We start from the raw sequence: 26,450 nt of genomic DNA on the forward strand, positions 1-26,450 counted from the left end.
CAGGGACTCCAGGATCATGACCTGAGCCGAAAGCAGTCGCTTAACCAACTGAGCCACCCAGGCGCCCCTCCACCCAGAATGTTCTTGACCCAATGTCAGTCAACCAGGCAGGAAGGCTCCTGGAAGCGGAGGCTGCAGGTGGACTTCACATCTGGGTGGTTTCTCATCCCCCCCATCAGAAGTGGGGTGTCCCCACTTGGATGGCTGCAAGAAGCCCCAGAAGGACCTTCCTCAGAGTGGGGACCAGGGGTGGGGCCACCACTCACTGGGGTCTCCTCTGTGGATCTCGGAAATACTTCTGGGCAAACTCAAGCATCGAGTACGGGGGGAGAGTCAGGCTGTCCTCTGCTCGGTCAGGGGGGCCAGCCCTGACCGGGGGACCCTGCAGAAGGGCCAGAGCTAAGAGGTCCTGTCCTGCCACACCTGGTCACGTTCATAGCTGCCACACCCAACCGCAGGCTGACTCTGCCCAGACCCTCTCAGGCTGCCCCTAACCCCCACCCACCTAGACCCACTCCGCCTCGGTAGTCCTGGCACCAGCTGCCTGGTCACACCTCCCACGGGCCCAGCTGACCCCGCCCCCTGCGGCACCTGGCCACGCCCCCATCTCAGCCTAGGGTTGGCCTCCCCAGCTGCTTGGTTGTGGCTGATCCTCCCTCTCACTCCTTAGTTCTACCTCACCCCACCCCTCGCTAGCTCCATTCCACATGCCTGACCCCGCCCCATTTGCCTGGCCCCACCCCTACTGGCCCCCAGGCTGGTCCCTGCCCCACGGGTCTCATCACAATCCTTCTGCTGACCCCCACCATCCCGACCGCATTTCGCCACACCTCCAACCATCTCTGGTCACATCCTGTGCGTCACACATCTGGCTAGCCCTACCAGGTTCGCCCTATCCTGGGACTGGCCACGCCCTTGGCTGACCTTGCTCCTGTCTGCCTGCACCCGCGGTCTCAGCCCCATGGCCGGCCCTGCCGGTCTCACCTCCCTCCTGCGGCCCACCTCCCATGCAGCCGCTGTGGAGGCCACGGCAGCGGCCACGGCGGCGGCCGGGCCCCGGCCTGGCTTGGCTGGCAACTGTAGGAAATCGGGGGCGGCGGCAGGCTGCACCAGCTCCGAAGGGAAGCGGCCCACGCGCCCGTGGATGGTCCCGAATCTCCAGCCTAGGGCGCAGGTAAGGGGTCTGAGACTAAGAGAAGGGTCTCGTCTTGGGATTAAGGGGCCCCTCTAGGGATATTCGAGCACCTTCCTGCCCCTGCCCAGGGCCTGTGAGGGAGGCATGCCATGGAGCCTATTTGCAGACAAGGACACAGGGAAAGGGAAGGCATTCCCTCAGTGGGAGGTAGAGTAGAAAACGGTGCTTGTAGACTCTCAGAAAGAGAGAGACCCAGGCCACACACATGGGGACACTAACACAGAGACCCCTCAGCCCGATATGCAGAGGGCTGGGCTAGGGGCCACCAGAAGGAACTGACTGGGCCGCAGCAGGTGCCTGAGGAGGCCTGGCCAGGCCAGACCCCTCCGGGGCACCGAGAAAGCCCCACCGAGCATGTGCAGTGTGAGTGCATGAAGCCAGGAGGAACTGTTAAGGGTTTCCAGGTTTGGGAGCACTGGAGGCTGGGAGGGGATCCGGGGGTCGGGGGTCTCCACCAAAGTCGGGGCCTCTGCGCCGCAGTTCCTCCAGGTACACGACCTTCTTGCGGACAACGCAGCCGGCACTGTAGCCTGGGGGTCAAGCTGATGTGAGCACCTGCCAGGGAGGCCCCCTGGCCCAGCTCCCCCTCCCGTACCCACTGTGTCCCACGGCCCTGACCCATTCGAGGAGGCTCCAGGGGCTGCAGGTGGATGATGTCGCCCTTGTGGAAGGCCAGCAGCGCGGGGTCTTCGGGCAGGAAGTTCCTCACCGCGACCACGTAGTCCGAGTCCTGGGTCGCCCAGGGGCAGGGTGAGGGGCTGCGGTCCCATCCCCCTCCTCCCAGAAGCCTGGGGCACACCCCGGCTCCTCTCATCCACAGCCATTCCTCCCTGACTCCTGGGGGAGGGACCATTCCGTGGGTGTGAGAGGGAAGGGCGCTATGCAAGTCGAAGGGGTGGCCTTGTAATGGGCTGGAGTCAGGGGTCCGATGAACACAGGTGGCCATCAGGGCACATGCATAGGCCTTAGCCATCCCGTCCCTCACCAAAGCTGCCCCACTGAGGCCAGCCGCTGGGCCTGAGGCTGCCCAGTCGGGAGGAAGGGAGGCTGTGGGAGGCCGAAGGGGGCACTCGCCCTGGAGCTCGGGGGTGGGGGGTGCTGTGACACCCATGATGAGGGCATCAGGAAAGGCTTCCGAAGGAGCCGGCAGAAGTGGGAACAGGTGTCCCAGGTGGAAGGCAGCACGGCCTATGGAAAGGCCTGAAAGATGACCAAAGTCTCTGGACACGCACACGCACACCCACAATGGCATCCATGCTGCCCAGGCAGGTGCGGCTGGTGTGTCCAGGTGCACGAGAGCCCTGTTCTCCGCCCCCTGCCCCTTGAGGAGGGGGCATCCGTAGGAGGACCCTGACCTTCTTCAGCTCCAGGATGAAGTCGTCCACCAGGGCCTTGACCTGGGGAGCTCGGGCTGAGAAGAGGATGACCTTCTCGCTGGCCAGGTTGAACTCCAGCATGTTCTGGGAGGGGATGGTCACAAACAGGATATCCGCAAAGCTGGAGAACGGGAAAGTGGCTTGAAGGCAGGGCTCCTTGGCCAGAGGGCGCCTTCCTCCCTACCCATCTTGCTCCTCCTGCTCCTGCCCTGTACCGTTCCCAAAGCCCAGCTCCACCCAAGCCCCCTGCCACCTGCCACCACGGGACCCGGGGAGCTTGCGCAGCGTCCCCTCCCCATCCTGCTTGTGGCTCCCGCTCATTTCCTAGCACCCTGTGAACTCACACTCCAGCCCTCACTACCCTTTGCCTTGCTCCATTTTGTTTGTTTTTTAATCCAACCTCCCAGATCTCGCCCACACAAATGTATCTCTTTCACCCACTGACCAAATTCTCTGCATCTTTCAAAGCAAGAGGCTTTCACACAACCAAAGAGCGAGGCTCTATCCCTGTCCTTGTGTGACAGACGACAAAAGGGGCTGCTGGTAGGGGAGGGGTCCAAGGACTCAGCGAGGTCTTACGCCAGAGCACCCTTGCCCTTCCCGCTGCAACAAAACTCGGCTGTTCACAACACAGACGCCCCCACTGTGCAGTGGGGAGGGCAGGGCTGGGGTACAGTCTAAGAGGCGGGACAGGGTAGTGGGCTTCTAGCTCATCCGCTTCCTGGCTGTGTGACCTGAGACAAGCCACTCCTCTCACTGAACCTCAGTTTCCCCGTCTGTAAAATGGACTTGCTTAAAAGGGCTTGGCACAGAGCCTGGCACATCACAGGCACTCGGCAGTCGGCTGGGGGGAGAGTCGGGGAGGAGACGCTACTCTGCCGGTCCACGCCCGTCTCCAGCCAGCCCCAGTCTCGCCCGCCGGTCACCTGTATGTGCGCAGGACCTGCAGCTGCCCGCCAGCCTCCCGGCTGCCCTTGACCATCCGCAGGAGCTTGATGCCTGTGTGGGACACAGCTAGGATCTGCACACCGGTGCCCACGCTGCCCTGGGGCGGGGATAAGGGACACGTGAGAGTCTTCTAGCCTCCTCCCTGAAGCCCCTGGGTGAGTGGGGGCCGGCAGGGGGCTCGCACCGTGGCGGGGAAGAGGCGGGAGAAGTAGACCTCCCAGCTGTCGCGTGCGGTGCTGACCACGGCCCGCTTCACGCTCTCCGTTGCCAGGGGCCGCTGTGTGTCCAGCTGGTTCTGGGCTAAGGGATGCCGGGTCAGGTCAGAACCCTCCCTCCTCCTCCCCTGCCAGCCCACATTGCAGGGAGGGAGGCTGACACCCGGCAAGAAGGTACTGGAACAGCGTGTTCTCAGTGTCTACACAGACAGAGAGGATGGCTAGGGCCACACTGTGTGTCAGGCAAAACTGAACTCAGCCTGGCACCTAGCCATGGAAGAGGCCAGAGGCAGAGCCAGGAGGGCTGTCCGGGAGGCAAACGGGGCTGGGTTTGTCAGCCCCGATCTCCCTCTGGGAAAGCACTGGCCTGACTCTAGCTGGCTGCCCCATCCGTGTCCTTTCCCTCCCCCCACGGTACCAAACAGGGCCTTCATCTTCAGCCTCTCGTCCTCAGAGATGCGCAGGCAGGCCTCGGAGAGCGTGTCATGGAGGATCTGTGGGAATGGGCCACAAAGCGGGTGGCTGGTGAGACTCCCCCCGCTGGCAGCCCAGGCTGGACTGGTCTAGTGGGAGTGGGAACGCGGAGGGTCCTATTTCTGCAGCAGTGGGGTGATCTGTGTGAATCAGATCCCATTTACAAAGGCCCCCCCCTTCCTCCTCTCTTTTTTTTTTTTTTTTTAAGATTTTTTATTTATTCATTTGAGAGAGATAGAGAGAGAGCATGAGCAGGGAGAGAGGCAGAGGGAGAGGGAGAAGCAGGCTCCCCGCCGAGCCAGGAGCCCGATGTGGGGCTCGATCCCAGGACCCTGGGATCATGACCTGAGCCGAAGGCAGACGCTTAACCATCTGAGCCACCCAGGCGCCCCTCCTTCCTCCTCTCTTCTACAACCCATGCCGCCCTTCCTGGGCCCTAGCTTTCTCCTCTGCTTGCTGGGGCTGGGATCTGACTTCTGAGCCCCACCTAGCTCAGAAAAATGGTGTGTTTGGTTAAATCAAATTGTGGGCTTACTGACCTTGTCCACGAGGGTGGGAAATTCAGTAGAACAGCTTCCCATCCTCACTGTGGTCAAGGACCCCAAATCCAAGAGTACAGAAGCAAAATCTGCAGACAGCTAGTCTATGTACCCATTGCCTTGATGAGTACACTGAGGCAAAAAGGGAAAAGAAGACCTCACCTGCCGGAACAAGAGGTCTAGCTGCACAGCGTGGCTGTAGCTGTCCTTGGGGTAAAACACCTGTGGGATCGGGGCTCCAGTGAGGCCCTTGGGACAGTCCCCTCACTTTGCTTCACACCCGGACCCACCCCCTAGATACAGCGGGCTCCAAACCACCAGGACCCCTGGCCCTGACTCCTTCCTCTAGCCCAGGCCCCACCTCGTGCCCTACCCCAGCCCTGCCCCTCCTCCCTGCCCCTTGCAGGGGAGAGGGCTTCGCCCCCCTGCAGCCCCTCCCTTGGCTTCAGCCGGGCCAGGTACCTCTTTGCGCAAGAAGATCTGCCAGGGGGCGTCCTGGTAGCCATAGAAGTTGGGGTTCACCAGGCGGTGCAGCCGCGTCTGCAGGGGCTCCTCAGGGGGCTCCAGCGACCGCGAGGGTGGCCCTGGGGAGCACAGTGAGTCGGAGAGGCATGAGTGAGAGAGGCAGTGCTGATGAGGAAGGGGATTGGGGGGCGACCTCTTGTCGGGGAAGGGGCTGGGGCTAAGTGGTTTCCCACACCCCTGGCTGTAGACACACCAATCATGAGGCCACACGCACAATCATACAGCTCCACCCTGGCTCAATCCTTCATTTGACACATATATAGATCACCTAGTATATGCAGCAGGTCTGTGCTACAGGCTGGGGGGTGAACGGTACAGACAAAGCGCCTGCCCTTGTGTTCAGTCTTGTGGTAAGTGTAGATAGAACAGACAAGACATAATAAAGCTCTCAGTTCTAGGAGCTGGGATGGAAATAAATCTGGGCTACTTAGTAAAGAGTCTAGGGGCTGGCCTGTGAGGGTCCTTCGGTCTCCGTGATCTGGCATACCTCTCTGAGATGACACTGAACCAAAACCTGAATGATACAAGGGCCAGGCATGCAAAGATCTTCTGGGGAAGAGCATTCTACCTACAGCAAGTGCAAAGGCCCTGGGGTAGGAGTGGGCTTGCTGTGTTCCAGGAACAGAGTGTGCCAAAGGGAGAGAGGGAAGGGATGAGGTTGGGGAGGTGGGCAGATCATGCAGGGTTTCACAGACCATAGTGAGAAGTCTGGAGTTCATCCTAGGAGTCATGGGAGAGCTTTTGGCAGGGACATGAGGTGAGCTGATTTATGTATGTATGTATGTATGTACGTACGTATTTTTTTGATTTATGTGTTTAAACATTCACTGTGGTTGGGCGCCTGGGTGGCTCAGTTGGTTAAGCGACTGCCTTCGGCTCAGGTCATGATCCCGGAGTCCCTGGATCGAGTCCCACATCGGCTCCCTGCTCGGCAGGGAGTCTGCTTCTCCCTCTGACCCTCCCCCCTCTCATGTGCGCTCTCTAATTCTCTCTCTCTCAAATAAATAAATAAAATCTTTAAAAAAAAATTTTAAACATTCACTGTGGTTGCCATGAGGCAGAGGACATAAAGATTAGGATTCCAACTGTGAGGCTAGGAGGGTTGGGTTTAGATCCCTGGTCTGACACTTTTGAACTGTGTGATCTTGGGCAAGTCACTTCACCCCTCTGTGTCTGTTTTCTCATCTGTAAAGTATAGACAAAAACAGTACTTCCTTGAAGGATTTTAGTGAGGATTTAGTGAGGCCAGAGTAGGTCTGGCCTGAGATCAGTGTTATTTAAGTGCCGATATACTTACACAAATGTGCACACAGTAGGTCCACGTGGGCTCAGGGACACAGACACACACACATGCCACGGACACGTAGACCAGGACTCCGCTGTGCGCACACAGGGTCCCTCATACACCTGGACCCTCGTGTCCCTCCCTCCCTCCCTCTCTCCCTCCCTCCTGGCCTCTCACCTGGTGTGGGTCCCATGGATGGCCTTGGGGTGCTGGTCACTGGCTTGACCAAGGCCACGGCCTCTCTGGGCACCTGTCCCCACCACAAAGAGAGTGCTCAGGGGGCAAGACGGGGCACCCAGGAAGGGGGCAGTGGCAGGGGCAGCAGGTTTCTGAATTTCTAATGCCCCGCTTTGTCTTCTGTCCTGTTGGGGCCCAGCCCGGAAGTGCCCCCCACCTGGCTGCCAGATGCTGCCGCTGGGTGGCTCATCTGCCCCTTGAGGATCATCAGCGCCTCCTCGTGGGGGTCTGGCCGCTTCACAAACACCTTTCCGCCATCCTTCCTGCGGGGATCGGACAGGAGTTTCTTCTTCCCAGCCACAAATTCCTGTAATAGGGAACTTCTTCCTCCACCTCCCCACCCCCACCGTTATACATGAGCACCCAGAGAGGATCAGAGACTGGCCTGAGGTCACACAGCACTACCTAGAGAGCAGCAGTCTAGGCCCTCCTCTGGCTGAAGGGCTCGTCTGGACCATCTGCGTGAGCAAACTCACTCCCTGAAGGGGGCTGGGCAGCAGGTTGTCCCCCGGGTGAACGGCCACCCGGCTGATGGCCACGCGGTGAGGAGGCCACTCTTCCAGAGGCCCGGAGGGTGGGGACGGGGGCTGAGCTGACCTGAGGGCCTCGGGCCGGCCTCCCCGCGGCGGCTGCTGGTACTGCCTGACGATGTTCTTGATCTGTTGTGTGGGCTGTGGGAAGTGCTCAGAGTTGAGCGTTGAATACCGGACCAGATCCGGGCAGGGAGAAGCTGTGGGTGAGGGGTGCGGGTGGGGGACAGGGTAAGGCTACAGGGGACACAGCTACGGTCCCAGTCCTGTCCTGGGAACCACCCGCCACCCCGCTGGCATAGGACACTCACTGGTTTCCGGACAAAGCCGGTCCTGAGCTCGAATGGGGGCGGCCACGGGCTTGGTGGGGGGTCTCGGGGTCTTGGCCAGAGGGGCTGGGGCCAAAGGCTTTGGAGTGGAGCGCGGGAGTACAGGCTTGGCTGGGGGTCCAGTGCCCACAGACTTCGGCCGTGCCTCTGGCGCTAGGGGTTTCTGCAGAGAACAGGGCGTAGGGTGCGCTTTCTGGGACACCCCGGCCTGTTCTCAGGGACCCCGTGTTTGCCCACGATAGGCTGCGGGCCTACTGCCCCAGAGCGGCACAGAGCTCACCTGGGCAGGCCAGGCTCACCTCCGGGGGCAAGGGCCTTGGGGTGGGACTCAGAGGCTGCTGCTGGAGCGCCATGGCCTGCAGGGTCATCTCCCGGGCCTGGGGAGAGGTGGTGGTGGTGACCGGGCAGGCCCCGTGCTCAGGGCACCTCCCACAGCCCATCCGGCACTCACCAGGAGGACGGCCTGTTGGTGGATGAAGGCTTGCTGCAGAGCCAGCGTGGAGGCATCCAGGCCTGGGACTGGGAGGCGGGGGGAGGCAAGTCAGAGGGCGTGGATCTCAAGGGGTGGGAGATGGCGGCAAGTGGGAATTCCCTAGCTAACCCCCACCCTGCTGCTGTCTCACCCCCACCAGGCGGCCCATGGCTGCCTCCATCCTAGCAGGTGAAGGAGCCCCCCTCACCTTGCCCAACCCTGGAACCACCCTGGGGGCAGGCACTGACTTGGCTTTGGCTTTGGTTTTGGCTCTGGGGGTCTCCTGGGGGGGTCTTCAGGGCTGCTTCTGCCGCTGCCACCAGGCTGGCCTCCCCCTTTCATGCGGTAGGCAATGGCTGTTGGCTTCTCCAGGTCCTAGGGGCAGCAGGTGGCTCAAGTGTCTGCCTCTCACCGCCATACTCCCGAGGTTCCATGGCAACGGGCACCTGACACTGGCCACCTCCTCTGTCCCCAGGGCCTCCCGCCAGCCTAGTGTCTGCTCCCTGCCCAGCTCCGCTCATGCGGCTTCATAGTCAGTATTCCCACAGCCCTGCAAGCTCTGCAAACCCATCCCCCCTCCCACAGGAGAGTAAACAGATTCAGAGGCGCTGTGTCCTCTCAGGGCCCACATCATGCCACGGAGGGGCTCCTGGGAGTTCCCGGAATGAGCAAGGGTGCCTGAGGGGGCTGGCTCCCACCGGAGGGGGAGGGGGGGCCCTGGACCTTTAGCTGTGGGTCCTTCTGGGGTCAGCCAGGAGCATCTCTAGCCATGAGGACATCCTCATCCTTTGCCGGGCCCCCAGCAGAGACCCAGATGAGACATTCCCCCCCCCCCCCCCGCCACCGACCCTGGCTGTGAGAGGCTCCTGCACCACCCTGTGGGTATGTGACTTGGTGTGCACACGTGGTCCCAGGGGTCTGCAAACACCCGCCCACATCCCTACCGCATCCCCATAAGACAGCACAGGGTCGAAGAGGCTGTCCAGGTAGCCATCCAGTCCTTTGTGGGGCACAGATGGTTCTCCCAGGCTGTCTGAGTCTGTTTGGGGGGGTGGGGGACACAAAAGCCAAGCTCTTTTCTCCTGCTGATCACCCCACACAGCCCCCAGGATCCCTCCCTACCAGAGACAGTGGCCACTGCTGGTTGACCTTGGTGGGTCGCTGTCCCTCTCTGGGCCCCAGTCTCCCCACTTGTACCATCCTCGTTGTGGCTGCGGTACCCATCGGAGTCAGCCACTTTGGGCGCATGTCCCTGGGACTGGGGCCTGGTGGGCGTGTCCTCATCTGAGTCCCAGCTGTTCCCAAACAACCTGTAGGGCAGGGGCTTATGGAGCAGCCGACCTCCTGCGAGATCATGGCCCTCCCAGAATCACCCCCCGCCACCACCACGTTCTCCTCTGGGCTCTGGAAATGGGTGACTCTCTCCCTTTAAAGGTGGGGCCCTGGGGGGCAGTGCAGCATCTGACTCTTGATCTTGGGGTTGTGAATACGAGCCCCACGGTGGGTGTAGAAGTTACTTAAAGCTTAGGTTTAGAACTCAGCTCCGACCCAGCAGCTGGGAGAAAAGCTGTGTGCTAGGAGAGGCCATCTGCGTGAAGGGTCCGGGTAGCCACCTACGCTCTGGGGCCTCCCCTGCCGACCATGGGCCCTTCTGCACCCACGATGAAGTAGGACTTCTGTCTCGGGAAGTCCCTGAGCAGCTCGAGGTCGGACACCAGGTCCAGCACGTAGTCGTGGCCTGCTAGCTCTGCCCACTGGACTCCATTCTTCATGGCCACTGTCCAGCCCCGCCAGCCATCTGCCAGGCCCCTGGTGACAGCACATGGAGGGGCAGAAATGAGAGATGGAGCCAACAGGTACTGCCCGGAGAAACCGTGGAACACGAGCCAGACCCCAAGCATGACCAGAGTGGACCCCGTGGTGGGTGCAGGGGGCTGGTCTCCCGCCCCTCCCCCTCCCTCCTTCCCCGGTACACAAGGGTGTGCTGGGTGGGGCCTGCCTGGAGCCAACCTGTGCCTCAGAATGTCTCCGGCCACCTCCTCCCCCGTACTCCAGGAATGCACCGGGCAGGAGAACTGGTCGCCTGGGACGGTAGCAGGTGCTGGGCTCAGCCAGGATGCATCTGCGGCCCTAGTCCTGCTACTCTCCTGCCTGCACCGCGTTCTCAGGCTCCGCCACTCTTGTCCTGGGCCCTGGATCTGCACCCTCCCTGCCCCAGCTCCCTTCCCCCATTCCAGGTCCAGCCCCCACCCCCACATGCTGACCTCTTTCCTGAGCCACACCCAGAGGGCCCCTCCCCAGCTTCTCCTGACCCCCCGGACATCCTGGGGCCTGCCGACTCGAGCTGCCCCCCCCCCCCCCCCCCGAGGGGCAGGGGGAGGAGGGAAGGCAGCACGCGGTGGAGAGAGGACAGCTCACCATTGAAGCAGCCCACATCCAGCGCCATGCTGGCCTTCTCCTGGGTTGCTCTCCACTCGAGCTGGGTCGGGGGGAAGGTGCGGGCAGCCCCGGAGCCCTGCTGTTGGGCCCGGCCCATGGCCTGCATGAGACGGTGCTGACACACAGCCTGGAAGCCATTCTGCCCGTAATCAGACACAAACCTGACAGGCGGGAGTTGGAGCCAGGATGAAGAGGGATCTGTGGCTAGCCCTCGATAGAGGGGGATTCTAAGTCTCGTCTGAGGGAGGCCCAGGCTAGCCCAGAGCTCTAAGGTCAGGCTGAGAAGGCCCTAGCTCTGAGGCTAGCTCGGGAGGGTCCCAGGCTATAGTCCAGAGCTCTGGGATGATACTGAAGGGGTCCCGGGAGAGCCCAGAGGTCCGGGACTAGGCTGAAAGGGCCTCAGGTGAGCCCCAGAGTTCTGAGGCTAGACTAAAAAAAAAAGAGCTCAGGCTATCCCAGAGTCCCAGGACTAAGCTGAAAGGGTCCCAGGCTAGCGAGAAGTATCTCAAGCCACCACAGAGGTCCAAGGAGAAGCCAAAGAGGTTCCAGGAAGGCCCACCAAAGCTTGTTGGAGCAAAATGTCATTGACAAGGTGGGGGCTGCAGCAGGGTATGGGCAAGAACTTGGACTCTGGAAGACTCTGCTTTCCATCCCTTCACCAAGCCTCCCAGGGGGTCATTTGCCCCCTCTGAGCCTGCCTCCACTTTCTCATCTATACAAGAGATGGACATGAGGGTTCAACTTGGCCCAAGAGCAACAAGACTGATGCCCGCCAGGGGCAGGTACTCCACATACCGGGCTCCCTGGCTCACTCCCTGCTGCTGGAGCAACAGTGGAGCAGGCCCATGGTGGCCAGTGGCCGCAAGAGGGAACCCAGAGCTGTCCCCACAGGAAGCCCCAGACAGGAAGGCAGTGGTCCTAACCTGCTGCCCCAGATTCACAAGACTGACCCACTGAGCTGCCCACCTACTGCACAGGGCCCAGATGACGCTCTGGATACTCTGAGGCTCACAGCCCCGCTGTAAGGTGGGTCCTGTTACCGATCCTAATTTACAGGTGAGGAAAGAGACTCAGAGAAGGGCAGTGACTTGCCCCAGGTCACACAGCAGGGAAGTATCAGAGCTGGGCTTTGCACCCAGGGCCTGCCTGAGCCCTTTCTTTTGCAGATCACCCTTCTCACCCAGCATGGGGACATCATCATCGTCATCATCCATATCATCAAGATGCTGGCAAGAGCTAGACTCGCATAGCACTTCCGGCATTTTAGAGGTTGAGCTGGGATTTGAACCCAGACCCTCTCGCGTCCAGAGTCTATACTCCTAACCACCTGGCTCTACTCCCATGACGTGAGAGATCAGCGCCTTTTTCCCAAATTCCCCAGACCCTGGTGTGGGCCGTCCTCTGAGCTCTGCAAGTCCTTTACCAAGTTTTTCCTGAGCCCTACCCTCCAGAGTGAAGACCCGCCCCCTTGTTTCTTGCTCTGAGCCCGGTGGAGACGGAGAGACCAGCCCCTGACCAGCCCCAGTGCCCGAGCTTGCAAGCACAGAGACCTCACTCCTGGCCCGACCTCTGACATCCCGCCCGGGGTGGGGGGGGGCGTGGCCTCACGCCAGTGTCACCATCCTCAGGCCCTGGCCCTGGCCGGTTCCACTCACTTGAGCAGGTACTTGCTGAGGTGCGAGGAAGGTGCAAAGCCGCTGAGGCAGGTAGCCAGCAAGAGCCAGCCGCGCTCGGCATTGTGGGCACTGGGGTTGCGCCACACCTGATTGACCAGCTGCGCCAGGATCTCATCCCGCAGTTCGGGCACCGCCAGCCCCTTCTGCACAATGTAGTTCCCGAAGACGTTTTCCTGGGCGCCGTACAGGTGGGGGTCGCCCATGAAACGCAGGATCTGGGCCACAAACAGACTCTCCTGGGCCTCTTGGAAGGTGGTTCCTGCCAGGGTCCCACCACCCCAACATGCACCCCTCTCACGTCCTTCCCACGTGTCCCAGGAAAGGTCATATAACAGCCCCCCAGATTACAATAAAACTGCCATGCCCTGTGCCAAATGACCAGGTGGGTTGTGCCAACTATGAGAAAAGTCAAGATCCAAAGTGCATACTGACTTTTCTCTCCTGCTCACGAAGCTTCCATGAGTGCTCCCCATACAGCCCCAGCCCCTCCCTGCATCCCTGGCCTCGAGCCAGCCCCTCACCTCCTGCTCCATCCAGGCCCCAGGGAGTGCTTTTTAACATTCATGTCTGATCACACCCCTCCCTCAGAAGCACCTTCTTTGGCTCCCCAGGGCCCATGGAATGAAATCCAAGTTCTGGATCTGGCAGACAGGGCCTTGGGACCCCCTCTTGCTTCTGCCCTTCTGACTTTCATCAATTGATGTGTTCTGACTCCATCAACTTTTTCTTCTCTCTGTGCCTTTTCCATCTGTCTTGGTTAGCAGATTCTGACTCCTTCCAGTCTAGCTCAAATGTCCACCCTCCCACCAGGAAGCCCTCTCTGATTCTGTCCAGAGCTGGATTAGGGGTCCAGTTAGACTTCCTGGCCTCCGTGCCTAACCTCTGTCCACACTAGTCGTCACCGGTCAGGTCTGCTCTGCCTTCCCCTTCGGACTAGGAAGTCCTCGAGCAGAGGACCTGGATCTATTCTTGGTGTCGCTGGGAAGCTCCACAGAGGCTCTGGGGCAGCCTCTTTGCCAGGAAGAAGGCTGGGAGAAGAAAGGCTTCCAATTCTCAAAGTGGGATTAGCCCTAGCCCAGAGAGGGGCCCAGATTCCATCCCCCCACCCCCACCCTCACCAGAAGTCTTTCCTCCAAAGAAGAGGGCTGGGCTAAATGGCCTGGGCTAGTGGACGACCCAGGAGGGCAAGACAAGGAGCCTCACGGCCTAAGACTTCCAACGTGGCCTGGCGGACCCTTACCAACTTGAAGACGCTCACGGCTTCTGCATGGCACTCTGCCGGCAGCTGCATGAGGGGTGTCCTCAGGGGCACGGTCAGCATCCCCAAGGCAGGTTCCTGCGGGCACAGGGCAGGGGCGTGGGGCCAGAGCCGGGGCTCGTGGGCACATCTGGATCCACTGCTCTGTGCCAGGAAGGGGCAGAGCCAGAGAGGTAAGGGTTCCTTTCCCCAGCGGCTGGATGGGGATACTGAGGCCTGAAGGGGGGCAGACACTGGCCGTCAGCAGGCTGGGGGTGGAGACCATCTGAGCCCCCTGGAGAGCCCAGAATGAGAGCCGGGATGATGTCCTGTGGCTCGACCGGTTGGTAAATTTCTGAAATGGTTCCAACTGGTGGGCAAACGGCCACTTCCTAAGCCCCCGAGGGCCCCCCACTTCCGTCCAGCCCTCCCCTGGAGCCCCCAGGCTCCTCATGATCCAGCACCTCAGGGGCTCATACCCCACAGCACAGGGCCACGGCCAGGAGCCTGGCCCAGGCTGACAGCAGTATCAGTTCTCATCGGTCAGTGCCCACTGGCCAGGGCCGCGTGGGTCCACGCCGGCCTTTACCTTAAAGTGGCATCGGACAAACTTGGCCATGGGGTAGTTGTTGATGTCCAGGGGCAGTGTGACACGGGGCTCGGCCTGGAGCCGGGGGGTCCGCACAGGGGCCACCCGGGGCACCCGGGCCGGTCTGAGGCCTGTGGGGAGGCGGGGGGGCGTGAGGGCCAGACTCCCACTCCTGCCCACGCCCCACCCCCACCACAGCGTCCAGCACTCACGGACCTGCCACAGCTTGCAAGAGTCCCGCCAGCTCAGCGGGTACCTCCAGGTGCCCCACGGCCACTACCTCCCGCTTGCTCAGCTCCTGGAGGGACAGCGCTGAGTGAGGGGCAGGCCTGCCACAAGTCCCGTCTGCCAGCCTCCCTTCTTGCCCCTGCTGCCGCCCAGCACCTGCACCCACCTCCAGCTCCCGGAGCCGCGCCTCCTCCGCCCGGAGCCTCCGCTCTGCCCTCAGCTGCAGGAGAGCAGATGGTCAAGGCGGGCGAATGGTGGGCAGAGGTGACGGCAGGCCCCAGGCCCGGGGGTGGGGGGAGACAGCTCGAGTCGGCTCGCACAAGGCCTCCCAGGCGGCAGAGAGGAGGCAAAGATACGGCCAGATAAACAGGAAGGGGAGGGAGAAAGATCGAGAAAGAGACAGAGGCACGAGGCAGAGGGAGTAATACTTGGGGAAAGGGAAATACAGGGGGATTTCTGGGCAGTGTGACGGAGTCCCCTCCTCTGTGACTCCACAAAGCCTTCAGTAGAAGCCAGGGGGTTCTTCAAGGCTTTGGGGACTACATTTGTCTTTCTGGTGGTTGGTTTGTATGACAACAGACCAAGATGGGCATTATGGTAAGAGCAAAACCATAGATCTAGTGCTACTCAGGTCGACAAATTCCATCATACCCGACTACCGAAGGCCCCGCCGTGAACCCAGCACAGGCCAAATCCTTCACATGCAACCTCTCGCAGAATCCCCTCCACAACCCCAGGGGGTAGGCGGGGAAAGTGAGGATAGGGAAGGCCAAGGTCACAGCTAGTGAGTGGCAGAGTGGGGACTGGAACCCAAGACGGTGGGAGGCCAAGAGGCCCCTCCTGGATGCTAAGTGCCTCCCCCCTCCCCCTGCCGCCTGGCTCCCAGGAGCAGGGCGAGGGGTAGGCCTGCACCTTGAGGTAATGCCGGTGGTTCATGTACGTGTGCACCAGGGACCGGAACTTCACTAGATTTCTCCTCATCTGCTGATACCGCTGCCTGAGGGTGGGGTGGAAAGAAGTGTCTGGGGGGGCGGGTGGGGAGGGCAGGGGTTGGGATCACAGGGTGGCCAAGGTGCAGAGATGCCCACGCCAGCCTGGCCTGGGTATCAGCACCCAGGGTTCACTGTGGGAGCCCTGTGGAGCTCAGAGAGGGGCAGTGACTTGGCCAAGGCCACACAGCAAATTAAGTGGCAGGGCCTGGAGCACGTGCATCCCATCGGGTTGTCGTCCCAGGGCTCCTAGGATGCCGGCTGGGGCCCCTCTTGGCTGGAAAGATCACAAGGGCCTGGGGCTTAGGTGGGAAGGACATCGAATGCAGAGACAGAGAGAGTCCGAACATCCTTCCCGCAGAGGCCCCACTCTCAGCTTGCACGCCTCCGGGACGGGGAGCTTAGTACCCCAGCTCAGGCCTGGCCTGCGAGTCCTGCCCCACGTGGGCCCCGCACCTGGCCAGGTAGCCCCGGGCCTGGCTCTGCAGCAGGATGATCTTGCGGCGCAGTGAGCGGAACCGCCGTCGGATGAGGAAGCCTCGGAAGCAGCGCTGAAGCGTGAGGGCTGCCAGGTGCAGGACGCGCTCTCGCATGCTCTCCAGCAGCTGGTGCAGGTGCTCCTTGAGGAACAGCTGAGGAGGGGAGGCGGGCGGTGAGGCACGGACGGGCTGAGTGCCCAGAGGTGGGAGGAGCAGCGACGGGGAACTAGGCAGTGGGAGCGGCCCGAGCAAAGGGCCGGAGACAGGACTAGCCTCCCACTGGCCAAGCTCCATTGCACTGCCTCTGGGCCGGTAGTCTTTAGTCGGGGCATTTCTCATTGCCCCGGCTCGAGTTCTGAAGCCCCTGAACTTGAGGCTTCCAGGGGCCGCAGGTGGGCTGGGACTCACCTTGCTGACACCGACGCGGTACATATTTGGCATGACCATGCACAGGCGGCTCAGCAGCGACACGCACATGTCCCCACTGGCTGGCAGATCGTGTTTGAGGGCCACTAGACAGCGGTACCTGTGGTTTCAGTTGAATAAGACACTTTACTGCCATCTGCTGGAAACTTGTCATAACAGCTTAAAGTTACTCCTCTGGAATCTCTACACACACACACACACAATAAAAGTACGAAAAAATGCGGAACAAAAAATATATCTGCTCTGTGACAGCCAGCACGTAATGATCTTGTGTAGTACACAACCTGAGCAACTGTGCATGGCAAGCTCTGTCCTGCCCGGGTTCTGTATTCCTGGGGCCATGGGGGAGCTGGGTAAGGATCTGTGGAGCTCAGGAACCACACTGACTGCAGTACCTGTCGATGAACACCTGGAAGGGCAGGCGCACTGGAAAGCCCTCCTTGCGGATTCGCACAGTCTCCAGCACCCCCGAATAGCGTAACTGCACCATTACCACATCTGGCTCAAAGAGGCCTGGCTCCTGTAAGGAGGGCCCAGATAGGGAGTTTGCACACTGGCCCACCCGTGTGCCACGGGCACTAGCAATGACAAACAGTCCCCACAGTGGGCTGGGCAGATGGAGGCCCAGAGAGGCACAGCCACTTGCCCCAGGTCACACAGCACGGGGGAGAGGATTTGACTCTCCCAGGGACCTCAGCCATCACATACCTTCTTGTGGTTGGGCTTCAGGCAACGTACGAACAAGGGGTTACACCTGCACAGGGGCGGGAGGAGGGCGGTGTGAGGCCCCAGAGAAGGGAAATGCTTACCCCTGCAGGTTGTGGGGTGGGTCAGAGGTGAGGCTGGGTGCCCACCCACCTGCGTGCTCACCTCTCCATCTTTTCCACCAGATCCAGGAGTGACTGTTGGAACTTAGCAGCCACTGTGTGTGCCTTGTGGAGCCGGGTGATGGAGCTGTTCTTGCCCAGGCGCTGAGGGGCAGCCTGTGGGGTGTGGCTGGAGAAGAGGTGTGCCACCACCTGAGGCCGGGTCAGTGGTCAAGGCGCCAAAAGACAGGAAGACACAGGGGGGCAGGGGGCCGAGAGACAGAAACGAGGAAACAGGGGGGGGGGGGGGGGGGGGGGGGGGGGGGGGGACAAAAGGCATTAAAAACAAAAAGAGTCAAATCTCCAAACCAGAAGGATAAGAAAACTACCTCCCTGGGCCCCTGCCCTCTCTCTGCAAGGCCGCTGTCCTCTTGGATTACACACCTCTCAAGTCAGGGTGCACAGCACCTTCCAAGGGACCTGTCTCATGGTCGGGCTGACTTTTTTTCTTCAGTCTGACTGTGCACCTGGCCCCAAGGTGGCCTCCTGCACACATGGTCATGAACTCTGGCAATGACCTCAGGAGGGTGCCCATTTGACAGAGAAGAAGGCGGAGGCCCAGAGAATGGGGTGAGTGACTGAGAACAACAGGGCTGTTTGGGAGAACTGCTCAGTGAGGGGATAGGGCAGGGCACGGCTGGGTGGGCAGGGCCAGGATGGGCCAGGGGACAGGCAGAGCGATCCAATGGGGCTGGCCAGGGGCACGACCCTTCAAGGGGCAGGACCAGAAATGGGAGAAAGTACAGAGCAAGGCAAGACTCTGGGTTAGGGTTGAGATCAGGGTCAGAGCCTGGCTGGAGCTAGGGTGCACCAGAGGCAGGACCAGCACCTGGGTACCTAGGGGACCTCCCCATTTCCTGGACTGTGAGAGGGGCCTGATGGTGGTCTGGGTGCTCGGGGAGCGGGGGTGCAGAGTAGCAGGAGACGAGGCTTGCTTACCCGTGTCCGGCTCCGCACAAAGAGATCCAGCACATCCTGGCGCACCTGGTCATGGTTCTTGTCTAGGAACTTGTGCACCTGCAAAGGGGGAACAAGGGGGCAGCTTGGGTTGGAGCCCACGCAGCCTGGGGGACAGGGCAGGGGGATAACATGCCCCAGTGTGCATCAGCCTGTCTGCTCCCTTCCTACCTCCCTTCCTCCCTATAGCGGGTCAGGGGCTCCCAGCCCCTGGGAGACCCTGGCCCTGCCCCTACTAGGCCTCTATCTCCCAATCTGTCCTAGGAGGTACTGGACCCTTCTCCCTGCTGTGGTCCCCTCCCCTTCTGCCCCCACTACCCTTCCCATCCTCTGGGGAGGGGGGCACATAACCAGTCTGGGTCTTGGCCCCCATCCTCAGTGGAGGACACTGTCCTGTGTCTGTCCTACAGATGAGGAAAACAAGGCCTAAGTGGAGACAGAAGCTTGGAATCCTGGCCTGAGACACCTCCAGGGCAGGAATGTGTCTGAGATAACAGAGCGGCTGCATCATGAGTGATAACAGCTATTCTTCATCACCCACCGCAGCCCTAGGCTTCCACACTCACCACTTGAGACCGGCACTATCATTATCCCCATTTTCCAGATGTCCTAGAGATAAGCCCAGAGAGGTGAGGCAATTTGCCTGAGGTCACACAGCTGAGGATCAGCAAGGGGCCAGAGGCACCAGAGGCCGTGCAGGCTGTCCTGGGTCTCACCTGATAGGTGACTTTGCCTGCGTAGTGCTTGATGGTGAACTCGGGCAGCGGCATCTTGGGCTTGGAGTAGAGCGGGTTGGGGCCGTGGTGGTAATGGCACTTTTGCAGAAATGTGTGGTCTGTGGCCTGTGGGCAGGCGGGGGTCAGACGGTGGGCAGGGGACCTGGGCACCCTGTTCCGGGGCTAGTGGCAGACCCACCAGCCTGGACTGCTTCCCGGCAAGCGCTGGGAAGGAGCAAATCACAGCCGCCTCCGTCTGCCCACTGTCCTGGGTGGGGAGGCTTAAGTAGACCCCCCCCCACTTGTGTCTTCCAATCAGAGTTTGAGGTCCAACCTCAAGGTCACCTCCTCCGGGAAGCCTTCTGTGACTTCCCAGGCTGGTACCCTCCTCTGGACACCCACAGCCCCCTATCCAGCCTCCATCACCCAGGTCGTGAATGGCAGGTTGGGTGTCCCGAGCTCCTGTCCCCCAGGCCAGAGCAGAGAAGGCAGGACCTAGGCCTGATGGGGACGTGAGGCTCAGAGACCCTGAGCGACCTGACCAGGCTCACACAGCGCCCGTGGCTCACCTGGGGAAAGCAACACTGGTCATCGAGGATGCGCAGGATACCATAGGGCTTTAGTGAGATGAGGTTGATGCACGGCTGATTGTCGGCAAAGGTGATCTCCCGCCAGTCGATCTGTTCCCGGATGTACTCCTCCTGCGGGCGTCAGGCGCTCAGCCTCCTCACCCTGCCCAGGCCCCATACACCCTGCCTCCCAGGTGGGATCCATCTGAAGGGGCCTGGCCAGGGGCACCTCTGCCTGCACAGGAAGCTCACTCCCTAGGACGGCAACACGAACCATCTCTGAGCCCTGTTCCACCCTCCGCCTGGGACAGCCCTGAAGCAGGGGAGGACCCCCCCCACCACCACAAGAGGGCTTTTGTCGGCTCAGCACCCAGCATCTTCCCCGTCCAGAGCACAGGCCTTCACAGGTGCTGGTCCTTGGCTTAGAATGCCTTTCCCGGCGCTCCGCCTGATCACCCCCGGTTTGCCCTTAAAGAGCCAGCATTATCCTGTCTGGCTCCAAGGAGGCCCACTGGCCAGTCAGGAGGGGACAGGACTGCTAAGGGAGGCTCCGCACACCTGCTCCTCCTGGAAGATGATCTTGTTGAAAAGGTACTGAAGGTTCTCGTTTGCATAGTTGATGCATAGCTGCTCGAAGCTGTTGAAGCTCAGGTCCTGCCAGGTGGGCGGTGAGGCTGGGCTGCTCCCTCCTTGGCCAGTAGCTCACGTGTCCCCACCCAGGGCCCCGCTCCCCGGCCCCGGCCGCCCAGTGCCCTCCCCCCCCCCACCGCCTTCCGTGGCCTCGGGGAGTGCTTGTGCGTGAGTGAAGGAGAGGAGATCAGGGGCAGATGAAGGTGTATGCTGTCGACAGCGAAGGGAGGGAGATGAGGCTTTATGTCCCCTGCCCCTCACCCACCCGTGCAGCCCTACCTCGAAGCCATAGATATCCAGGATGGCGATGGACAGCGTGTCCTGCTGGGGGGACACCAGTGCGTTGACCCGGGCGATGAGCCAGCCGAAGAGCAGAGCATACAACACCTTGGCGATGGCGTCTCTGGAGCAGAGATGGTGCTGGGCCAGGTGGGCACGGTGCGGGGGTGGGGGGCAGGGATCTGGGGGTCGGGCGGGGAGGAGCAAGGCCTCACCTGGCATCCACGGCACTCTCCACGGTCAGCGGGGTGAAGATCTTCTCTCGCATTGTCTCCTGGGGAGGGATGAGGCCCCTGAATGACAGCGGGCTGGCCGCCACCTCCAGGAAGCCCCCGGAGGATCAGGGGGGGCATGGGGAAGAGAGCCAGAATGATGGTGTGACTGGTCTCAAGCACACAGGGGCAGAACAGGACACACTCATCCCCCTTCCGCCTGGCTATGCTGCTGGCGGGGGCAGGGCCGCTGGTCTAATGGGGGAGACAGAGGCATAAGCAGACAGACCCAGCGAGATCAGCCTTGGGAAGGGACAAAGGGCCGGGGGCTGTGAGAGCCCAGGGGAGGTAATGACCCAGATAGGGGTCGGGGCGGCTCCCTGGATGGGGGGATGCCTGCATCAGGTCTTGAAGGATGAGTACGTGTAGGAAAGGGAAGAGCATTCGAGGCGGAGGGAGCAGCCTACGTCGTCCAAGTGCAGGCAGGAGGCTCCGACGCTCCGGGGCCCGGGGACTCACGGTCACTTTGAAGGTGATGGCCTTCTGCAGGCCCTCGGGGGAGATCTGCAGCAGCTCGGCCACGGCCTGGATCTCCCGGGCACTCACCACCGAGGCCGCCTCCTGCGCGTCCGTCTATGCCAAATACCAACAGCAGTGTGTTTTAAAGTAGATAACTCAATTTCAAGTTCATATAAAAAACATAAACCGGCTAGAAAAACCAGGAAAATTCTGAGATAGAAGGGGAGTGAAGGGGACCCTACAAGATAGTCAAACACGTTATAAAGTTACAATAATTAAAACACTGTAGAGAACTTTAGGGGCGTCTGGGTGGCTCAGTCCGTTAAGCGTCTGCCCTCAGCTTGGGTCATGACCTCAGGGTCCTGGGATGGAGCCCAGGGTTGGGCTCCCTGCTCAGCAGGGAACCTGCTTCTCCCTCTCCCTCTACCCCTCCCCCTGCTCGTGCTCTCTCTCTCTCTCAAATAAATAAATAAAATCTTAAACAAACAAAACAGTGTGGAGATAGACACACAACACAGTTTAATGAAGCACAACAGGAAATCAAGAACTAGGCATAAACGTACGTGAGAATTTAGTACATGATAAATATTTATTTTTTCAATTACAGGATTAGGGTAACTGAATAATTGTATGGAAAAAAAAAAGGAATTGCGTTCCTACCTCACACCTTACGGGGATAAATTCCTGACGAACCAAAGATTAAATGTGAACACACACAAACACACCATAAAAAGTTTTGAAAAAAATGATGGGAGAAAGCTGTTACAATTTTAGAGAGATAAGTGTCTCTCTAAAAATGATACAAAATCTAAATTTTATTTAAGAAAAGATTCATAAATAAAATACCTGAAAAATCTACATGGCAAAAAACCAAACCAAAACAGAACAAACCAACCACCAAGCAAAACACCAATAAAAAACAAAAACAAAAAAAACACCTGGATACAAATCAAAATACAAAAGACAAGCCAGAAAACATACTGGCCCCATCAAGGACAAAGGGTTGGTTTCCTTCTCATATGTAAAAAGCTCTCATACATCAATAAGAAAAAAAGAGGAGTGACCCCAATGGTGGGGGCGGGGGTGGGAGAGAGAACAAATGAAATGCGCATGGCGTACCCCGGAAAGACAAATATCCGTGTCCCCCAAGCCTCTGAGGAGATGACCTGTGTCCTGAGGGTGCCAGGGCCCCACGGCAGGCTGTGGGCTCTCTCACCTCATATTTCTCGAAGTAGACGTTGCCCAGGTGCAGGATGGAGGCCAGGATGCGGAAGATGCTGTCCTGGTCCTCACCACTGAAGCCCAGCACCTCCATAGCGGCCAGGAGCCGGTGGAAGTCGTTGGAGTCACTCTTCCCTGAGATCTCACAGTTCCCGCCCTGGCCCAGAGCAGGGGCCGGGTGTCAGGGACCCTGGGCAGGCACTCCAGCTCTGTTCCACCCCCACGGGCCAGGAGGCAGGCCCTGATCAAGCGCTTTATATATGTTCGCTCATCTAGTCGCCACTACATCCCTAAAAAGTGGTCTTATGCTGTCCCCATTTCACAGATGAGGAAACTGAGGCACAAAAGGGGAAGTGCCGTAACTCCAGGCTGCTTAGCTTTGTTCTAGGTTATAGAGAAATGAAGTCAGGGAGGTCTCCTCTTCCCCCACTTTGGACCCTAAAAATGCCTGTCACCCTTGTGATGAGACACTTTAAATCCAAAGTCGTGCCCCCCCTCCCCATCACCTTCACAGGCTATTAGGACAACATGAGTTGGTTCTCTCAGCCCGCCCAGGGTGATGGGGCAGGGGTGCCAGGCCTGGGGGCCCCTGGATGCCTGCCAGTGCTCACCTGGTTCAGGTAGTAGTAGGTCTCAGCCTCCTGCAGACTGAAGGCCTGCCGCAGCTGGGCGGGCAACCCGGCTAGCAGCTCATAGAAGATGTGGTAGTTCCTTTCGTTTTTGGCCTGCAGGGTGGGTGGGTGGGTGCAGAGAAGGGAGCCACCCACCTAGATGAGCCCCCGACACACATACAAGGCCAGGTGTGCCCGCCCATACGGATACAGGTGAGACCGGGCACCTGGGACGAGTGAGCCCCCAGCCTGGCTCTGACTGGGGCCGGGGCCAGGGGCGGAGAAGTGCTGGAACGCTGGTCAGGATTTAATTTTGTTTGGAGGACTAAGAGAAAGGCAGCCTTTCTTCTCTTGCACACACCGGGCGCGCACACCTCCACATGCTCTGTCCGTGGCCCAGATGCGCACACACAGGGCCTCCTGCTGGTTTACTCAGCCAGGGTGGCTGAGCGCCGACTGCACCCCAGGCCCTGTTGTAGGCCCTTGAGATCCAGCGGGGAACAAGGGACACAGAAGCCCTCGACCTCCTGGAGCCCAGCTGCTAGCTCCGGAGATAGACACCCACCCAGCAAGCCGCTGGGGACAATAAGACATGTCCGACAGAACAGAGTGCTCTGGGGAGAAATAACGCAGGGAAGGGGCTGGGGGGTTCTGGTGGGGTGGAGAGGGGCTTCATCTTAAATGGGGTAGCTTCCCTGAGCAGGTGCCATTTCAGGGAAGACTTGGAGGAGATGAGGGGTTGGGTCACGTGGGTGTCTAGGGGGAGGGGTGCTCAGAGGGAAGAAATCGTAGGTACAAAGGTTCTGAGGCAGGATCATGGCTGGTGTTTCAGGGACAAGAAAGGGCCAGTGTGGCTGGAGGGGGTGAGAGAGGGGAGATCACATGCTCACACAGACACACATCCCTGTTCATTAATTCAGCATTGCCCCAGCCCCACCAGGTGCCAGGCTCTGAGTATCTGCCTAGCCCCAGCCCGTCTCAGCACACGAGGGCCCGGGGGGGCCTGTCCCACCTGAAACACAATCCTGGATTTCTCGAGCAGGTACTGGGAGGTTATGGCACCAGAAATCACGCCCCTGGGGAGGGGGAGCACAGTCAGCTTGTGCAGGGTAGGGGGGGGTGGGGTGGCTGGCGTGGGCACTGAGGGGCTGCACCAGGACATGGGGTGCACCGCAAGGCCTTGCGGGGCCCCTCCCTCCACCGCCCCACTCACCCTTCCAGAAAGACCTCCACGAACTTCCCGAAGCGGCTGGAGTTGTCGTTCCTGACGGTTTTGGCGTTACCAAAGGACTCCAAGAGGGGTGTTGCCTCCAGGATCTGGACCCCAGAAGATGTGGGAATTGTTCTGGGGGCCTGGAGTAGGGAGCATAGCTAGGGCCACCCCTAGGTTTTCGCAGACACGGACCTCCCCTAGGACCCCCTGTGTGAGGGGCAACTGCAGGTGGGCTCCTTGTAGAATTCTTGGGTCTCCCCAGTGCCCCCCAACACCCCTCATGCTGTCAACCCCCACATCAGGCCACAGCTACCCTCTCCCAGCCCCCAGCCCCTCCCACAGCAGCCCCCAGCCAGGACAGGCGGCTGGATGCCCCTTCCTGCCCATCCTGCCATCACACACACACACACACGCACACTCCCAAGTACCTTTATCTTCAGGAGCACCCAGGACAGAGGAGGAGGAGAGAAGAACAAGAACAGAAGCAGGTCACCTGTAGCACTGAACCCTCTCCCTCCAGGATGCCAGGGGCCTTAGACCATGGAGGGACCACCAACACCTCTGGGCCGCTGGGGTGGGCAGGGGCTTTGCCAGGTGAGAGCAAACCCATGAACCTTCGAGACCCCAGCTGTCTGGGCCTGGAGACTGCAGTGTGACCCCAGGGTGTGGGAGTCTGCTGGGTCTACCTGCCAAAAGGTTCTGGGGATGTTCTCTTTATTCCATCCCCGTGGCCACCACCGCTGGTCAATCACCTGGGCTCCCGGAGGAGCCGCCTTCCTGATCCTGGCCTTGCTCCCTCGGGGGGTCCTTTGAAAACCTGTGTTAAGTCATGTTTCCCCTCATGGCTTCCACGTCACTCAGGCTCAAAGCCAAGCCCTTGCACAGCCAAGCTCCTGGTTGGTCCCATCTCCCCTTCTTCCCTCCCTTGCCCTGCACAGCCCACCTGACTCACCCAGGCCCACGCCGGCCTCTGGACCAGAGTTCTCTCCTTCTGTAGCCCTCTGCTGGCAAATCCTCTCACTTCCTTGTATCCTGTCTCCCCGCCCCCCCAACCCACACCACACCCCCCCTCCAGAATGTAAGCCTCCACAGGCAAGAATCTTTGTGTGCAATCTCTGGGTCTCCAGCATCTACACCGGACCAGGAGCATCGGAAACCCTCAAGCAATATCTGCTGAACGGATGACACAAGGACCAGCATTTTCGGACCGCAGAGCTGCCCAAGCCAGAGCCAGTCCCAGCTCCCGTGTATTAGGCAACCACCACGTGCCAGACCCTTTGCCCTAATTATATGGCTGTTAACCACCCTCCAAGGTAGGTACTGATGCACCCATTGCACAGATCAGGAAACAGACTTGGAAGGGTGAGGTAGTGTGCCCGGGGACTCCAGAGTCCAAGAGAGAGATCACAACACCGCGCCAAGCATGCACGTATCTGTGTACACAGCGTTTTCGGGCTGAGTCATTTCCTCGGGATAAATTCTCAGGAAAGAAGCAGGGAAGGCCCGCTCTCTGCAGAAATGTTACTTTGGGGAAGGTGTCAGTTCCCTCCATCTGTTCACGCTCATGGTCCCGTTTAGCCCAGGAAATACTATGTCCATCATACAAAGGAGTAGACTGCGGCCCAGGAGAGAGTGGGAGCTGGCCTGTGGTTGTTCAGTGAGTTGGGGTCTGCCTGGACTTTGGCCTATGCTATCCCCTAGTCTGAAATCCCCGTGCGGACATCTGAGTGTGGAGCGAGCCACTCCTCTGTCCCTAATGCCCAGCCGGGGGCTGGGGAGAGGACTGCTAGGCTGGACGGGTGAACACGTGGTCCTGTGGGGCCCTCTAGCTCAACCCGCAGGTCGGGGGATGGCCTGTGCTTTGGGCTGCGCAGCATCCAGCCACCTTCCACCCCCGGGGAACACTTGTCGCATTCCCAGCCCAGAGGCAGAGCCTGTGGCCCGGGCCTTGGCCCACTGAGGCACAACTGGGCCCAGTGAGGACGGGTGGCCCAAACCAGTCCAACAAGAGGAAACCCTGAGACTTTTCTGGGCACGTTGGGAAGTGTGGGTGGTACGCTGTGGCACTATCTTGCTGATCGATGGGAGAGAGGTTGAGAATGAGGCCCCTAGATGGGGAGGATGGCGCCCAAACAAGGGACATCGTTTAAGACCCCGGATCCAGCCATACCTAAAACCGACCCTAGGTAAGGACTGTCAGATTACGTGAGCAGGGCAGAGCGGCAGCAAGGAAATGAGCCCACAGCATTGCATCTGGCAGGCCCGTCCTCACACCTACGGCAGGCCTGGCACAGAAACCCCCAGACCCAGCCACGTCCCACCACTCTGACCGTCCTCCCTCACCCCTGCCGAGAATGCTCTCTGCCTTGAGCTTCAGATCCCACCTCCTCCGCCCCCACACTTCTGGACATGGGGTAAGTGCTCTCCCTTCCCAGACCCCAGTTTCCCAGTCCATACATGGACACAAAC

At 60.0% G+C, this 26,450-nt stretch overlaps 1 protein-coding gene across 1 annotated transcript in view; it reads right to left on the bottom strand.

The window, feature by feature from the left end:
* Positions 1–26,450, bottom strand: part of MYO15A (myosin XVA) — a 49,730-nt gene that overhangs the window by 13,925 nt on the left and 9,355 nt on the right. The window contains exons 7-51 of the mRNA XM_044921938.1: positions 24,410–24,415; positions 23,982–24,085; positions 23,781–23,844; positions 22,769–22,882; positions 22,153–22,314; positions 20,937–21,050; positions 20,421–20,479; positions 20,206–20,329; positions 19,855–19,950; positions 19,297–19,428; positions 18,728–18,853; positions 17,994–18,071; positions 17,059–17,207; positions 16,897–16,942; positions 16,584–16,708; positions 16,171–16,288; positions 15,740–15,915; positions 15,207–15,291; positions 14,461–14,514; positions 14,283–14,364; positions 14,067–14,197; positions 13,481–13,576; positions 12,220–12,455; positions 10,544–10,725; positions 10,136–10,208; positions 9,743–9,934; positions 9,275–9,435; positions 9,070–9,164; positions 8,374–8,500; positions 8,105–8,172; positions 7,953–8,030; positions 7,636–7,816; positions 7,392–7,524; positions 6,952–7,057; positions 6,735–6,807; positions 5,210–5,331; positions 4,910–4,969; positions 4,153–4,228; positions 3,704–3,819; positions 3,498–3,616; positions 2,551–2,692; positions 1,814–1,925; positions 1,651–1,725; positions 985–1,163; positions 267–382 (exon numbers count right to left, since the gene is read on the bottom strand). Coding sequence (XP_044777873.1) covers positions 267–382; positions 985–1,163; positions 1,651–1,725; positions 1,814–1,925; positions 2,551–2,692; positions 3,498–3,616; positions 3,704–3,819; positions 4,153–4,228; positions 4,910–4,969; positions 5,210–5,331; positions 6,735–6,807; positions 6,952–7,057; positions 7,392–7,524; positions 7,636–7,816; positions 7,953–8,030; positions 8,105–8,172; positions 8,374–8,500; positions 9,070–9,164; positions 9,275–9,435; positions 9,743–9,934; positions 10,136–10,208; positions 10,544–10,725; positions 12,220–12,455; positions 13,481–13,576; positions 14,067–14,197; positions 14,283–14,364; positions 14,461–14,514; positions 15,207–15,291; positions 15,740–15,915; positions 16,171–16,288; positions 16,584–16,708; positions 16,897–16,942; positions 17,059–17,207; positions 17,994–18,071; positions 18,728–18,853; positions 19,297–19,428; positions 19,855–19,950; positions 20,206–20,329; positions 20,421–20,479; positions 20,937–21,050; positions 22,153–22,314; positions 22,769–22,882; positions 23,781–23,844; positions 23,982–24,085; positions 24,410–24,415 — 5,063 coding nt within the window. The remainder of the gene's footprint in view (positions 1–266; positions 383–984; positions 1,164–1,650; positions 1,726–1,813; positions 1,926–2,550; positions 2,693–3,497; positions 3,617–3,703; positions 3,820–4,152; positions 4,229–4,909; positions 4,970–5,209; positions 5,332–6,734; positions 6,808–6,951; positions 7,058–7,391; positions 7,525–7,635; positions 7,817–7,952; positions 8,031–8,104; positions 8,173–8,373; positions 8,501–9,069; positions 9,165–9,274; positions 9,436–9,742; positions 9,935–10,135; positions 10,209–10,543; positions 10,726–12,219; positions 12,456–13,480; positions 13,577–14,066; positions 14,198–14,282; positions 14,365–14,460; positions 14,515–15,206; positions 15,292–15,739; positions 15,916–16,170; positions 16,289–16,583; positions 16,709–16,896; positions 16,943–17,058; positions 17,208–17,993; positions 18,072–18,727; positions 18,854–19,296; positions 19,429–19,854; positions 19,951–20,205; positions 20,330–20,420; positions 20,480–20,936; positions 21,051–22,152; positions 22,315–22,768; positions 22,883–23,780; positions 23,845–23,981; positions 24,086–24,409; positions 24,416–26,450) is intronic.

This window comes from Neomonachus schauinslandi, chromosome 15 (assembly GCF_002201575.2).
Source record: "Neomonachus schauinslandi chromosome 15, ASM220157v2, whole genome shotgun sequence".
NCBI classification, from domain to species: domain Eukaryota; kingdom Metazoa; phylum Chordata; class Mammalia; order Carnivora; family Phocidae; genus Neomonachus; species Neomonachus schauinslandi.